The sequence below is a fragment of the Bacillus rossius genome, chromosome 8 (genome assembly GCF_032445375.1).
Source record: "Bacillus rossius redtenbacheri isolate Brsri chromosome 8, Brsri_v3, whole genome shotgun sequence".
NCBI classification, from domain to species: domain Eukaryota; kingdom Metazoa; phylum Arthropoda; class Insecta; order Phasmatodea; family Bacillidae; genus Bacillus; species Bacillus rossius.
The window spans coordinates 50,670,171-50,683,048 of NC_086336.1; the positions used below are offsets into that span (position 1 = coordinate 50,670,171).

At 37.1% G+C, this 12,878-nt stretch overlaps 1 protein-coding gene across 1 annotated transcript in view; it reads right to left on the reverse strand.

The window, feature by feature from the left end:
- Window positions 1–12,878, reverse strand: part of LOC134535370 (mucin-2) — a 41,172-nt gene that overhangs the window by 14,476 nt on the left and 13,818 nt on the right. Inside the window, exons 12-15 of the mRNA XM_063374443.1 lie at window positions 12,624–12,692; window positions 10,748–10,939; window positions 5,005–7,371; window positions 3,542–3,709 (exon numbers count right to left, since the gene is read on the reverse strand). Of these exons, the coding sequence (XP_063230513.1) occupies window positions 3,542–3,709; window positions 5,005–7,371; window positions 10,748–10,939; window positions 12,624–12,692 (2,796 nt within the window). The remainder of the gene's footprint in view (window positions 1–3,541; window positions 3,710–5,004; window positions 7,372–10,747; window positions 10,940–12,623; window positions 12,693–12,878) is intronic.

The window sequence follows — 12,878 nt, forward strand, 5'->3', positions numbered from 1 at the left end:
ACATAAACATGTACTATTTATTATTTACAATTGTTACGTTAAGCAGGGTTAATTTTATTTTCGTAGCCTACGTACTTTATTTTAAATAAACAGTAAAAGCAATGCGCTTTAGTGTGTAATATTTTAATGATTAAAAACGTAATCTTAGAAAAACATATTTTGGACGTTTGTTATTTTTGTATTTACAGAAAGTGAACGGCGGCCATTGTATCATAGTTATCAACATCTTAAATTATTATGGTACACAAGATTACCGTTTAAAGAAAATATTACGTTATTTCCGAGACTTTATTTTAAAATCTATAATGAATCACCGTCGCATATAATATATATGGCTGCTAGTTACTGTAAAAATATTTGATTGTGCTGAAGATAGTGAATTGTCCTTACAGAATTTAAAAAAAAAGTAAATAATCAGGATAGACGAACTTTCGTGACATATCGCGGATTTAGCACAATTTCGTTTTATTTCGTGTTTTCAAGCGGTTTTCGGTGTTATTTCGTTTTATAGCGCATTACCATATAATCGTGGCTCTAATAATATGTTATAAAATTTTTTGTAATATTTCGGGTTGGATGTAAAGTTTTTCCTTTTTCAAAGTTATTGTAAACGTGATTCTCAGAGTTTATTGTTTTTATTTTATATAATACATAAATTTAAATTTCAATAATTTTTTTTTTTGCTGGCGTCTTTGTGTGGGAAGGCTGACGTGATTCTCCTTCGTTTTTTCCACGACCGAGGCTTTGTTTCACACGCTAGGCGTGTGAGTCACGGTCACGGGAGTGCGAGAAAGATACAAAATCACTGCGTCGTGGGAACAGAAGTAAGCATTTCGTGGGAGCTTCTGTTGCTATGCGCCGTGATTGGCTGAAAATTACGTCAGCGAGCCCAGGACACTGCCCGCACGAAGGAAAGGAAGGCTGTAAAGTTTAGTCATTGTCCGAGCACCGTGCCGAGAGGTCGTGGTCGGGCGATGGCTCGCATCATTTAGTAATGTTATGTTGAACTACAACTTAGCGGCTACGATCCGAGCGACGCCTAACAACCTTCTTTTTTTTCCTTCGGACAATTAAATAAATTAGAAATTTTTGACCGTAGTCGTAGGCAAAGCTCACAGCGAGGCGACAAAGTGTTTTGTCCAGCCGTCGCTGCCCGGAACTGATCTGGGTAATATAATGTAGTCGTATTAAGAATCTACGTGTTTTTTCTCCTTTCTGGAGGTACAGTTTAAATTTTTTTTGTGTGCTCTGTTATACGGAATATGGTGTGATTTTATCATGAATAAAAGAAACAGGTAATCCATCGAACATTGAGCAGTAACTTCTTCGTGACCTGCTTCTAACCTATATGTTCCACTCATCACCAAATTTGAGCTAGCCGGAGGTGGTGAGTGGTAACAACTTGGCATTCAAACATATCCTCAATACAACAAATAAACACCTCCGTACATGGAATGATTTTCCTTACGAGTTTATTACTATAAGAGATAGTTTGAGTGGAGCCTTGCCTGCAGATGTACTGGTTCAATAACTCAAAATTTTGTCACGAGGATGCTAACAGAATGGACTGAAAAATTTTCCACAATTGAAATTGAAATAAAGCTTTATCTCTACGTGTTTTCATACCGGACTCTTGAGATTGGCCAACGAGAGCTTTCTCCTTCACTTTGTGCAACATGGCAGTACTGCTGCAGCCTTGATAGCTTACTGAGAACGCACAGCATTAACGCTGCTTGTATTTTAACTAAGAGTATCGTATTACCTACTTACATCTACTCTGTAAGTTTCACCATATGACATTAAAAAAATTGTGACAGCCACCAGAGGGTATAATGTTATTTTTTTAAACATATTGATGCAACAACACTGCGTATCTCCATTTGTGAGTATGTCCACATTTACACGGAAAAAAAAAATCATTAAAAAACTTCAATATAATTAGGGGTGTGAAATTATGGTTTTATAATTTAGCCACTTTCGTTTCCAAAACCAACAATTTCAGTGTTTTGTGTTTTTATAGGAATTTGCAGCAGAAAAAAAGGATAAAAATATACGTATTTTTAAATTTGTAACCATGTACACTGTAATGCTATCGGAAACAGTTCAAACTGTTTTAAATGGACTATTAAATTTATGACTAGTCAATAAATTTACATAGTTTCACCACTATACGCATTTAATCTCTGTTAAAAACAATTTCTCAAGTGGTATATTTGCACCTGTGTAGTTTTAATGATGAACTTTTCTGTCTTCTCTCATTTTTTTGGCAACAGTAGTCACTTCTTCCATCGTGGCTAAACGTTTGCTGCTGACACCAGCTGCACTTCCTAACCTAACTTTAACGTGGTGTTTACTTTTGACGTTTTACAACAGTGTCGCGCCTTTCGTGGTCAACTCTGCAATTGCACCACTTGCAAATAAAATCTTGTTAGAAGCATATAAACCCTCACATTTAAATTATTTTGCTCGGGACTCGGCTGTAGGCTTTAATTTCGGCATTGTTTTGAAGCAGCAACGTAACGTGTGTACGTGACAAAGGACTGCCAGTATTTATGCGTAGTCAACGTTACCAAGCCAAAATTGTAATAAAAATACCAGTATCTATAAGTGCTGGTAAAATAAAATTACAATGAAATTGGTTACGTTTTGAAGAAACTAAACGTATATTAACTCGCGCGAAATTAGTTGGAAATGGACTTAATATTTAACTTTTTGAAATTAGTTTTAAGTCGCGTTCATGGAGTTATGTGTTCTCGTATGTTGGCGATTCTGCTAAAACAAAGCGAACGTTAGAACGGAATAATATTTATGTTGTTACCTCAGTGAACGTGATATTTAACCATTTATCAATGTTAAAAATGCTAAGAAATTAGTGCATTCATAAAAATTAAAGAATGTATATATGTATAGTATTTTACAACGTCATAACATGTTCACCGATATAGCTGATTTACGATGTATATTGTTTTTCAGACTTAGTTGTTTAAAAAACGGATTTTCGTTTTATGTCGTTTTTAAGTCCAATTATCGCGTTATTTCGCGTAAAAATGGTTACACCATTTTTTCATACCACTAAATATAATTATGTAGCCTACTGAAGAAAAAATGTTAGATTAGTGCAATAGGAATTGTTAACATCCAGGAGGAAAAAAAATTCCCATTTTACACCCCCAAATAGGGTATAGGAATGTTGTGATGTGATCTGGAGATATATGCGGATTCACCTGCCTTTTTAAAAGTTAAATATATCAACATTTTTACATAATCTCAATCACAAAAAATTCACTTATGAGAAAAAAAATGGAGCAGATTGGTGTTGGAATTGTATTGATTTTCAAGTATCAAATGGTTGTATTGATGGTGGAGAAATCAATGAGTGTAGAAATTGGTGACTTACATTTGAAGAAACATCCCCAATTAAAATGTTTTCTCCAGCTACGAAGTTAGTGCAGTTGTACTGCTTTTGGAAAAGTTTTGACAAGGGTTTACTGCATACACAAAAGGTCTACATAGAATAAATAATTGTGCAGCTAGGACTTACAAAATGCAGCCCTTGTGCGTGTTGTCCTGGAATTGTGGGAACAACCTTTCCTGTAGCCAGGATCCTTTTCTGCTCATCATACAACCTCTGGAGAGATTCCTGTTCTGATGTCAATAGTTGCTTCCTGCTTTGTAGCACCTCTATTTGCATTTGTACTGCTTTCAGGTGCTGCAACAATTAACACAACATATTTCAATAACAATCAACAGAGAGGAAGAAAAGTTACTAAGATAAAATGCCTAATAGTGATAAATATAGACAAGATAGTGTAATAAAAGCAATACCAATATACACCACAGCATAATGCAAGTCAATAAAACACATAATTGCAAAAACACTACAAGACACCAAAATCACATATTAAATCTGGCATGCCACTGTGGGGACAAGCTTGGGAGATAGTCTACAATGTTGCAACGCATTTAAGTGGACAAAAAAACTTGCTTAAATAGACGTACAATGTCCCTGAAACAACAAGTGCTGCAACAAGTTGCTCTATATCAACAGTTAAATTCTAGCAGAAGGTAAGGTAAAGAGTAAAACCAATTTTAATTTTCCAACACAACAGGTAGAAAACAAGAGCATAGGAAAATAATCAAATAGACGATTTTACAAGTGGTGCTGTGCGGTGAAACATTCACACAGTTTTATACTGTAAGAAAATTGGTTCCCACATTAAATAAGTTGAATAAGGCTTTGCAAAAAGATGGAGTTTTGAAATATAACAGATATTCGACTAGGTCATGCTCTATACGGGAATCAAAATAACCAGACAAGTATTGGTTTCGACTACATTTTTATAAGCACAGCGGTGACAAAAACAAACAGATAAAGGTTATGTTGTTTGAAAACATCTTTGAAAGAAAATTTACACATCATACAACTTCATATATCTGCTACTGAAATAATTACGTGGTAATATCCAAATAAATATTAGATTTCAACTTTAAAATACATCATTTTATACGGGAAAGCTCTCGCTTCACAAAGCGCTACCAGAAAAGAGTACCCAGAATTCTACTGAAGACAAATATACAGTACAAACCAAATTCGAGAGCGACCCTTATCGTGAAACGGATTTTTATACAGGATTTCAGTTTTCCAAGAATCGGTAGGTTCAAATTAACATGGATAATCAAAAGTTTAATGTATATTTAACAGTAGCACTATTTGCCCATATTTTCCTCTCATCATCACACCGTTAATTTAGGGCATCAAAATTTGGAGAAAATCATTTCCCGTAAAAACATTGCATGATATTTTTTGTCCTGCTGTTAAGAATCAGAGTGCTAATGATGATATATATATAATTTTTGAAACCTCAATTAATGTAAAAAAAAAATTGAATTATCTATTTCAAAAATATTATCTGCCGGCCATAGATATGTTATAGAAAGATAATAAACAACAGTTTAATGGTGAATAAAACTAACTAATGATAAAGATGAAAGACAAGAGCTCACCTTCTGGTTCTGTGGAGTTAACTGAATGGTATGGACCTTCTGGATGATGCTGTTATTGGACGACAACAACCCACTTGAGTTGGAGTTGGAGTTCGAGTTAGAGCTGGAGCTGGAGCAAGAGCTGGAACCGCCCGACTGAGGAAATGGTACGAGGTGTGGCACCCCAGAGGAACTGCTGGTCACACAAGTCTTCACCGTCGTGTTGGCCATGGTCGTGATGATGGTGTTGCCCTGCGAGGGGGCCGACGAGGAGGGCAACGAGGACACCACGAGGTGGTGCGGGCCGGGGAAGTCCCCGGGAAAACTGCTGTGCACTTGCGTGGCGATGCTCCGTGCAATCTGCTGGCCCGGGAGCAGCTTGCCGAGGTGACTCGGGGACGAGGAGACGACCGGAGTGCCATTTGTACCGCTCGTCTGGCAGAGGATGCTCGGGTGGGGGCTCTGGGTGGAGCTGGAGAGAGTGGGCACGCAAGACGTCACCACCGTCTTGTTCGAGGCTGCTGTGTACTGCGGCGAGGTGACGACGAACGGTAACGTAGTGGCACAGGACATGGCCATGCTGTGCTGACTGGTCGCCACGGACTTACTCAATATCCTCTCTTGCAAAGCTACCTTCGTTGTGTCCACACCCGACTGAGAGCTGTTTGGAGCATACACCCTCTGCTGATTGACCGTCATAGTGCCAGAGTTAGCGATGTTCACACACAAGGAGTTGGTGGGAGATGTTCCCATCTGAGGGAATTTTACTGGTATAATGCGTTCATTTCTCTTTGGTTTCTTAAGTTTCTTGTTTAACACAGCTGCAGTAGTCATGTTTGTTACATTTAGTACTGGCTTTCCACCAACCTTTGTGTTCACCACCAAGTTTGGATGCGTTTGTGACAAGCTGTCCAGAAATGTATTTGGTAGGTTTGCACTCATGTTTGTAGTAGTGGTCACTGCCGTTCCAACAGCAACAGTCTGTGTTTCGATGGATTGGTGGCTTTGTGGCATTTTCCTGTGCGACTGTGTCCCAACACCCTGGCTCACCATACTGACAATGGGGGGTGGACTCCCCAACGAAAGAGAGGAATTTGAGTCGCTGGAACTTCTCCTTTGACTGCAGTTTAACTGCTGCACGAGAACTGACTGCTGAGGCACCGACTTGGCATTATTGGGAATGGGCGAAGTCTTGTTTTGTGCGGGCTGGCTGTTGAAGTTATCCTGAGCAGGTCCACCAAAGACGATGGTGCCAGTGCCGAATGCCAAGCCGGCATTGCCAGACCCCTTGTTCAGGATATTCGGGGCCAACTGCAAGGAAGGCATGTTAACCAAACCATGGCCTTGTGCCTGCTGCAAGCACTGCAACAGCTGGGGTGTTGCAATCACGCTCGAGAGGCCTCCTGGGTGTGCTATAACCAGCTGCTCCGTGCCGGAGTAAGTCATGGAACTAGATGTGGTGGGAACAAAAGGCATCGTGCCTCCAGACGAAACCAAGCTCTGCAGGTTTGGAAATGACTGCAGGCCTAAGAAAGAGGGGGTGGGCTCAGTACTAGAACAAGTGGTCTTAGTCGTGAGCGAGGTTGGAGACAGGAAACCATCACACACTTTGTTCCCATCCTGCATATTCTCCGTCTGCTTGTTCGAGTTCATCAAAACGATCGGTCGATCCGCGGTCGGTGCAGAGTGAGCATAACTGGACTGCTTGTTCACGTGCCCAACATCCAGACACACTGCCTTGTTGGCATCGGCCTGCAGGATGGTCGCCCTCAGCGACGAGAGCGTGTTTGTGGACGACGTGACTGCGGACGACGGCTTCTGACCCACGGGTGCAGTGGAGGAATGCAGGTGCGTGGGCAAGTTGCACGGCAAGGACGTGCTTCTCGGCAGGGTTGTGCTTGAGGAATGATCGCCAGACCCCATCATCACCTGAGTGCTGCAGTTTGTAGCCATCGACTTCATGATATTGTGAACGCTGTTGGAGCACGTAGACGTGTTGTGATCACGACCATTTAAAATGTTCCCCGGAAGGCTATTATCTGCATACTTGCCCACACTTGATGGCTGGCACAGAGGTAGATTAGGGAATGAATTCCTCATGGGTACTCCTTGAGTCTTTGATGGTATGCTGTACACTGGAGATGTTACCATGGTGCCATCTGACCCTTTGCTTCCCTGTAGACTATGCTGAATTTCAGTGAAGGCATCTCTTGTTAGTGTGGGACTGCACGTCTTTGGTGTAGGAGGAACGGCTGAGAACCTGTCTGATGAATGAGGTACTGTCGAGAAATTCGAGCTCCCTAGTGAGGTTGGTGAGTTTGTACCACATGCACGGGATGTGGTGTTTGTTCCTGTAGAGACTAGTTGGGGTGTACTAGAATTGGAAGTCTGACAAAAAAAAAACTTCTGGTTAGGAAAGAAACAATGTAACAAACTGCACAAAATAAAAGCAGACCAACAAATATTCTAAAAATAAATGTCCTCACAAATATCACATTAAGATGCCACAAGGAACTTTTGTTTTGCAATTTCTTTTTCCATGCAACTGAAATGAATAACAATAAGAAAGTAGGGGTGCAAGAGTATTCGAAACGTTGAGTTGAGTTTAAAGTACTCGACTCTAGCCTAATTTTAAAGCTTGCAAAATTCAAGTAGTTCACTGTTTTGTCTAGGGATATAATAAAACATTAATGAAACATCATTAATACAAACCAGGAGGAATCTAGGTTATATACCTAATTATGTTTCCTACTGAACTGACTACATTGTTCAAACTTAACATATTATGTTAAGTTTGAACAATGTAGTCAGTTCAGTAGGAAACATAATTAGTTGAAGCAGAACTGATTAAAAAGGTATTTGTTACATTTAAAGTACTTCAGTATACGACACTTATATTCTCACCGTTTCATTATTATTAACAATGTGGATAATTAAGTTTTGAATTTGCTAGCGATAGTGGCTGATTTTACACTATCTCATGCTGTTGTATGGATGTTTTTGCAGTCATTCAGTGCATTATCACAATTTTGTATACGTTAACCTATCCTATACTACAAACACGAAAAATATAACTTCTATGCACGTGCCATACTCAAATTTTTGTAGTAATCGTTGCAGTAACTGTTTTTTAAAATGGGCTTCTAATATCATTTTCCACATGAATATTATTTACACAGGGCATCACTGAATATAAATAAAATATGAAATAAAATTATATTTTACCATCCACCAAAGTGAACATAATAAAGGTGCTCATGAAGTGAAGACAAATAAACGAGTGAGGAATAAACATAGAAGCAGCACCATAGTTAGCATTAAAAAAAACTACCATAAAAAGAACCAGTTCCTGTAGAATCAACAAAATTTACAGCAGAACAATAACTGCTATATATTGGACAAAAAAAAGTGCTACTTCACCCACTGAGTATAAGCACAATATTATTGTACATACACCCTGAATATTCTTGTACTGGGCGTATATTGTATAGGAAAATAACGAACTTACCTATTTAAAATAACAATGAAATCAATGTTCGTATAAAAAATTGTTTTCATTTTAATGATTAAACTAACATTCTAAATATAAAGTCTTTACCTGCAATGAAACTGGATAAACATATTTTAGTCCTTGTGCTTCAAAACATGTTTTGAAAGAGTTTATTATAATTTATTTTATTATTGGGTACCAGTAGCTTACAAATTGAATTTAACAAAAATTCAAATAGCTTAATTAAATGGAAATATACAGTTGTAAAATTCTTTTGTAAATATAAATACTGTAGGTAAGGAATGCAGACTATTATGCAGCAGTTAGCACTATGATAGTAAGTAAAAAAACCATCATCAGATACTATGCACAGCGTGTACTTTTGTGTCACTATTTTTTGCTTGTTGTGCTTAAAAAAAAGAGGGGGGGGGGGGGGGGGAGGGGGGTGGATTCTGAATACTTGACACTCGAAAATACTTGAGTTTTTGCACTACTCAACTCGACTCGACATTAAAATATGCTACTCGTGCATCCCTGTGAGAATGAGTAAATTTTTTCTTTCACATCTTGTGATTCATAATTAGATACACAAAGCATGCTCTGAACAGTAAATTAATAGTATCTAATTCCAGAGACTAATAATTTCTAACGGCCAATCATAGTTTTCTAGTAAGGGAATTTCCAAAATACAATAGTATTACTGTAGTTGCCAGCATATGAGAGAACCAAGCATAAAAGGCGAGGTCAGCTTTACCGCAATGAAAATTTGAATAAAATAATAGTGATGTCACTGGAACTTGTCGCTAGCAGTTTTATAAATAAAAGGATGGAAATAAGTTTAAACTACTTAGTTTTTAAAATCTGCAGCACAGAAAATGAGGCCATTTCATTAAGCATAGCAAATACAGAACACAAAGTTATACATATTGATACAAGTGTACAAAACAGGCTCAAGCTAATTGATTGATTCTAAAAAAATAACTCATCTCCATCCTCCTTCGTGCAAGAGCAGCAAAAGAACCCCTGTGTATGGACTCCATGGAATAACGATAGAAGTATTGTGACATACGACTAACCATCATAGAAGACAAGTAGAAGCTTACAGCTCTTTATAACTCTAATAAAATTCTTGTCTTACATGTTGGAAAATACTGTACTTTCAGTCAAATTCCCCTCTTAACCCTATTCATTTGTGTCATACGAGGGAAAGTCATTAAGTCAAAAATTGATATTATTATCTTCTTAAAGTAGTAGCAAATAAATGGCAGCATTAACCAGCTTTATGCTATCCCTTTCACATTGTCTACAGTAGAACCCTTGTTATAATGTTTTCCCTCTTATAACATTCTATTATTTAAGTCCAAACATTTCCCCCATAAGAACACTGTATTTATTTCCTGTGTAAAACATTTCATATGAGTTACACATTTTATACAGGTATTTTTGTTTTAACAACACGTAGTGCAACACTTATGCGAGTTTTTCATTTTAGGTAAAAAAAAAATCAACATGGCATTGTGTGGTTGATTACGTCAATAAATAACTAGCATGTGTTGATTTTTATTAACAATGTTACGATTAAGTATAAAAAGCATTATGAGCTGCACCGTTATGCTATGTCTGCCACCTGTCGGGCGGCTACCTGGTCATCGTCGGTAAGTGACATGGTGAAAAAGAAGGGGGGTGGGCAAGGGTTTAGCCATGAGGCAGTGTTTATGGTTCTCCTTCCCGCTCCCATCATAAATGTCCGTGAACTGGCACCAATACATAATCATCATGTGTCTTATCTCGACAGGTTTTTGTGGCAGTAAATACTTTGCTTGTGTTTTACTGGAGACAGCTATATGGTGCCACAGATATTCGAGTGGGACCTTTCCAGCAAAAATGTTGGATTTTTATGACCCAAATAGTAGGTGCGAACCATACGCAGTGGCGACTCGGTAGCACTCGCACTCGAGAATCATTCAATTTCAAAATGGAAATGGTGCGTGATGACTTTTGTAGAATAGCAGTGAGTGGTTTTAAAGTGGTTATCATCACTGTAAGTATTCTTTAATAATCTTTCGTGACTTGCTTAATGACTTTCCCCCGTACATATCATATTTACAAAATACATTAAGATAATATGTAGCAAATATTGTAAAAACTGTCTTTGAAAAGAAAAAAAAAAAAGCTTTAACCACACAAAAATTTTTTTAGCAAGAAAGCAATCAAACTATCTATATCAACATGACTGACAAAATTGGAGGAAAACATCATTTGGATTTTTGTTACCTGCTGGAGCAACTGTGACAGAACAACCTGACTGGCGGAGCCTGGACTGGAGGTGTTGGTTGACCTGGCAAGCAGGTTCGACAGTTGGTTGTGCGCCTCTGCAAGGGACTGTTGGCTCACTCCAGACTGTCCTTGGGCCATCAAGTTTTGGAGCAAAAGAGACGCCGAATTAGCTTGGCTTGGTGTTAGACCCTGGAATGAAAAAAAAAAATGTGGGGTAAGCATTTGTATTAATTATTATAAGTATTAATTCACTCAAATTATATATAATTAATTATTAACAACATTCCATACACCTTTTAAGGGCCTTAGTAAAACGTAAAATGTAGATGTCGATCCTTCTCTGTTACTTTTTTCATTAACATTACAACTGTTATCAGTAGGGCCCCACTTTCATGGTAAATAAAATTAACAGATTTCGTCATAAAAATATCTTGATTTCGTCATAAAAATAGTCTCATTTCGTCATAAAAAACTGCTCTCTAAAATCATGGAGAAAAATGTAAAAATACAAAACCAATACATAAAAATAGAAACCATACTACAATCATAATCCTTAAATTATACGAATGATTTTGAGTTCCATAAAAGTAATTTTAACATTATCAGAGTTTAAAAATCATTAAAAGAATAGGCCTACATGAATAAAAGACATGTTTCCAGAATTGACAATTCAGTCTCCTAAAGTATTTGGAATTTCTTATCTCCGCCGGGTTTAATGAAAAGAGGAAGTTAAAGAGCATAGAATAAAAGTATTTTCGAAATTTTTAATTTTTTTTTTTAATAAATATCGCCCAACTATGAAAATTAAAAAATTCGATATCTCCTTATAAAATTAAGTATTTGAAATTTCTTATCCCCGCCGTGTTTAATGAAAAGAGGAAGTTAAAGAGCATATAATAAAAGTATTTTCGGATTTTTAACATTTTTTTCGCAAATACCGCTTAACTACATATTTACCGCCTTCACTTTAAAATTCGAGTGCACGATCGAAAACAGTCACTACTTTAGGCTTTTTGAGCATACAAGGCTTACATTTACAAAAAATATCTTTCATACGAAAGCGTCACGATCTATGTAAACAATAACATAGACTTGCCTTTGTTCTTATTCTCCTCGTGACATGGCCGTAGTAGTAATCTGTGCAGCCAGAGATTAACTCACACGTTTTACAAAACATTTTTCGCAGGCGGTAATTTCATTTTAAGGTATCGATTCTCATATTAAATAAACCGTAAATGGGACCGAGTCGTATGGAAATGTTAAACTGATGAAATACAGGAAGAAAACTATGATTTTAAGCGTAAACGTGATAGCGAAGTATACAACTCGATTCTTGAATCGATACTTTCGAACTCAAAAAACGTCTCGCAAAAGTCGTATTTATACAGTTGGTACCGAAGCCATTATGTTTGTTTTGATACATGAACGAAGATGAAAAGTGGTTAATAAAGTAGTCTTTAGGTGGGAAATTTGTGTTTAGGAATCTGTACTGATTATTAAATGTTGTCTATGTTGTTATTAATTTAATTGACCTTTCCAGTCAAAAAATCGTGTACAAGTAAGCAGATTTCGGGTCAATTTCGCGAAAAGGGTTTTTTGTGTGTAATTTCGTGTTTTAATTAAAATTGCTAACATTTCGCGTTATTTCGCTTTATTTCGCGGTTCGCGAAAATTTCAGTGCCCTAGTTATCAGCAATATTTAGGATATTTCGTAAGTATTGCTGATTGATGATTTAAAATTTATATTAAAAAAACACACACACAGGCATAATATTGAATTTTTTTCCCCACTGAATATTATTCAAACTTTCTTTGTCAAAATATGTAACCAACTTCTAGGTACTTCTAAGTAGACCCTTGAAAAAAAAATTACCTGAACTTCTGGTTGAAAGACAACTTTTCCATCTTCCACAGAAAACTTGAAGGCTGTCTGAGTACCACCCTAAGAGCAAAAACAATAATTTTTGACACAAAAAAAAACACAACATAATGGGTGAAAAACAAAAAAAGCATATGTTAAGTGTTTAGTTACTACAGAGTAGACTTGGATAGTTTTTTTGATCTAAAAGTGAAGTTATAAATACACTAATGCACACAATCACGTCAATTATTAATTAGATATTAATAA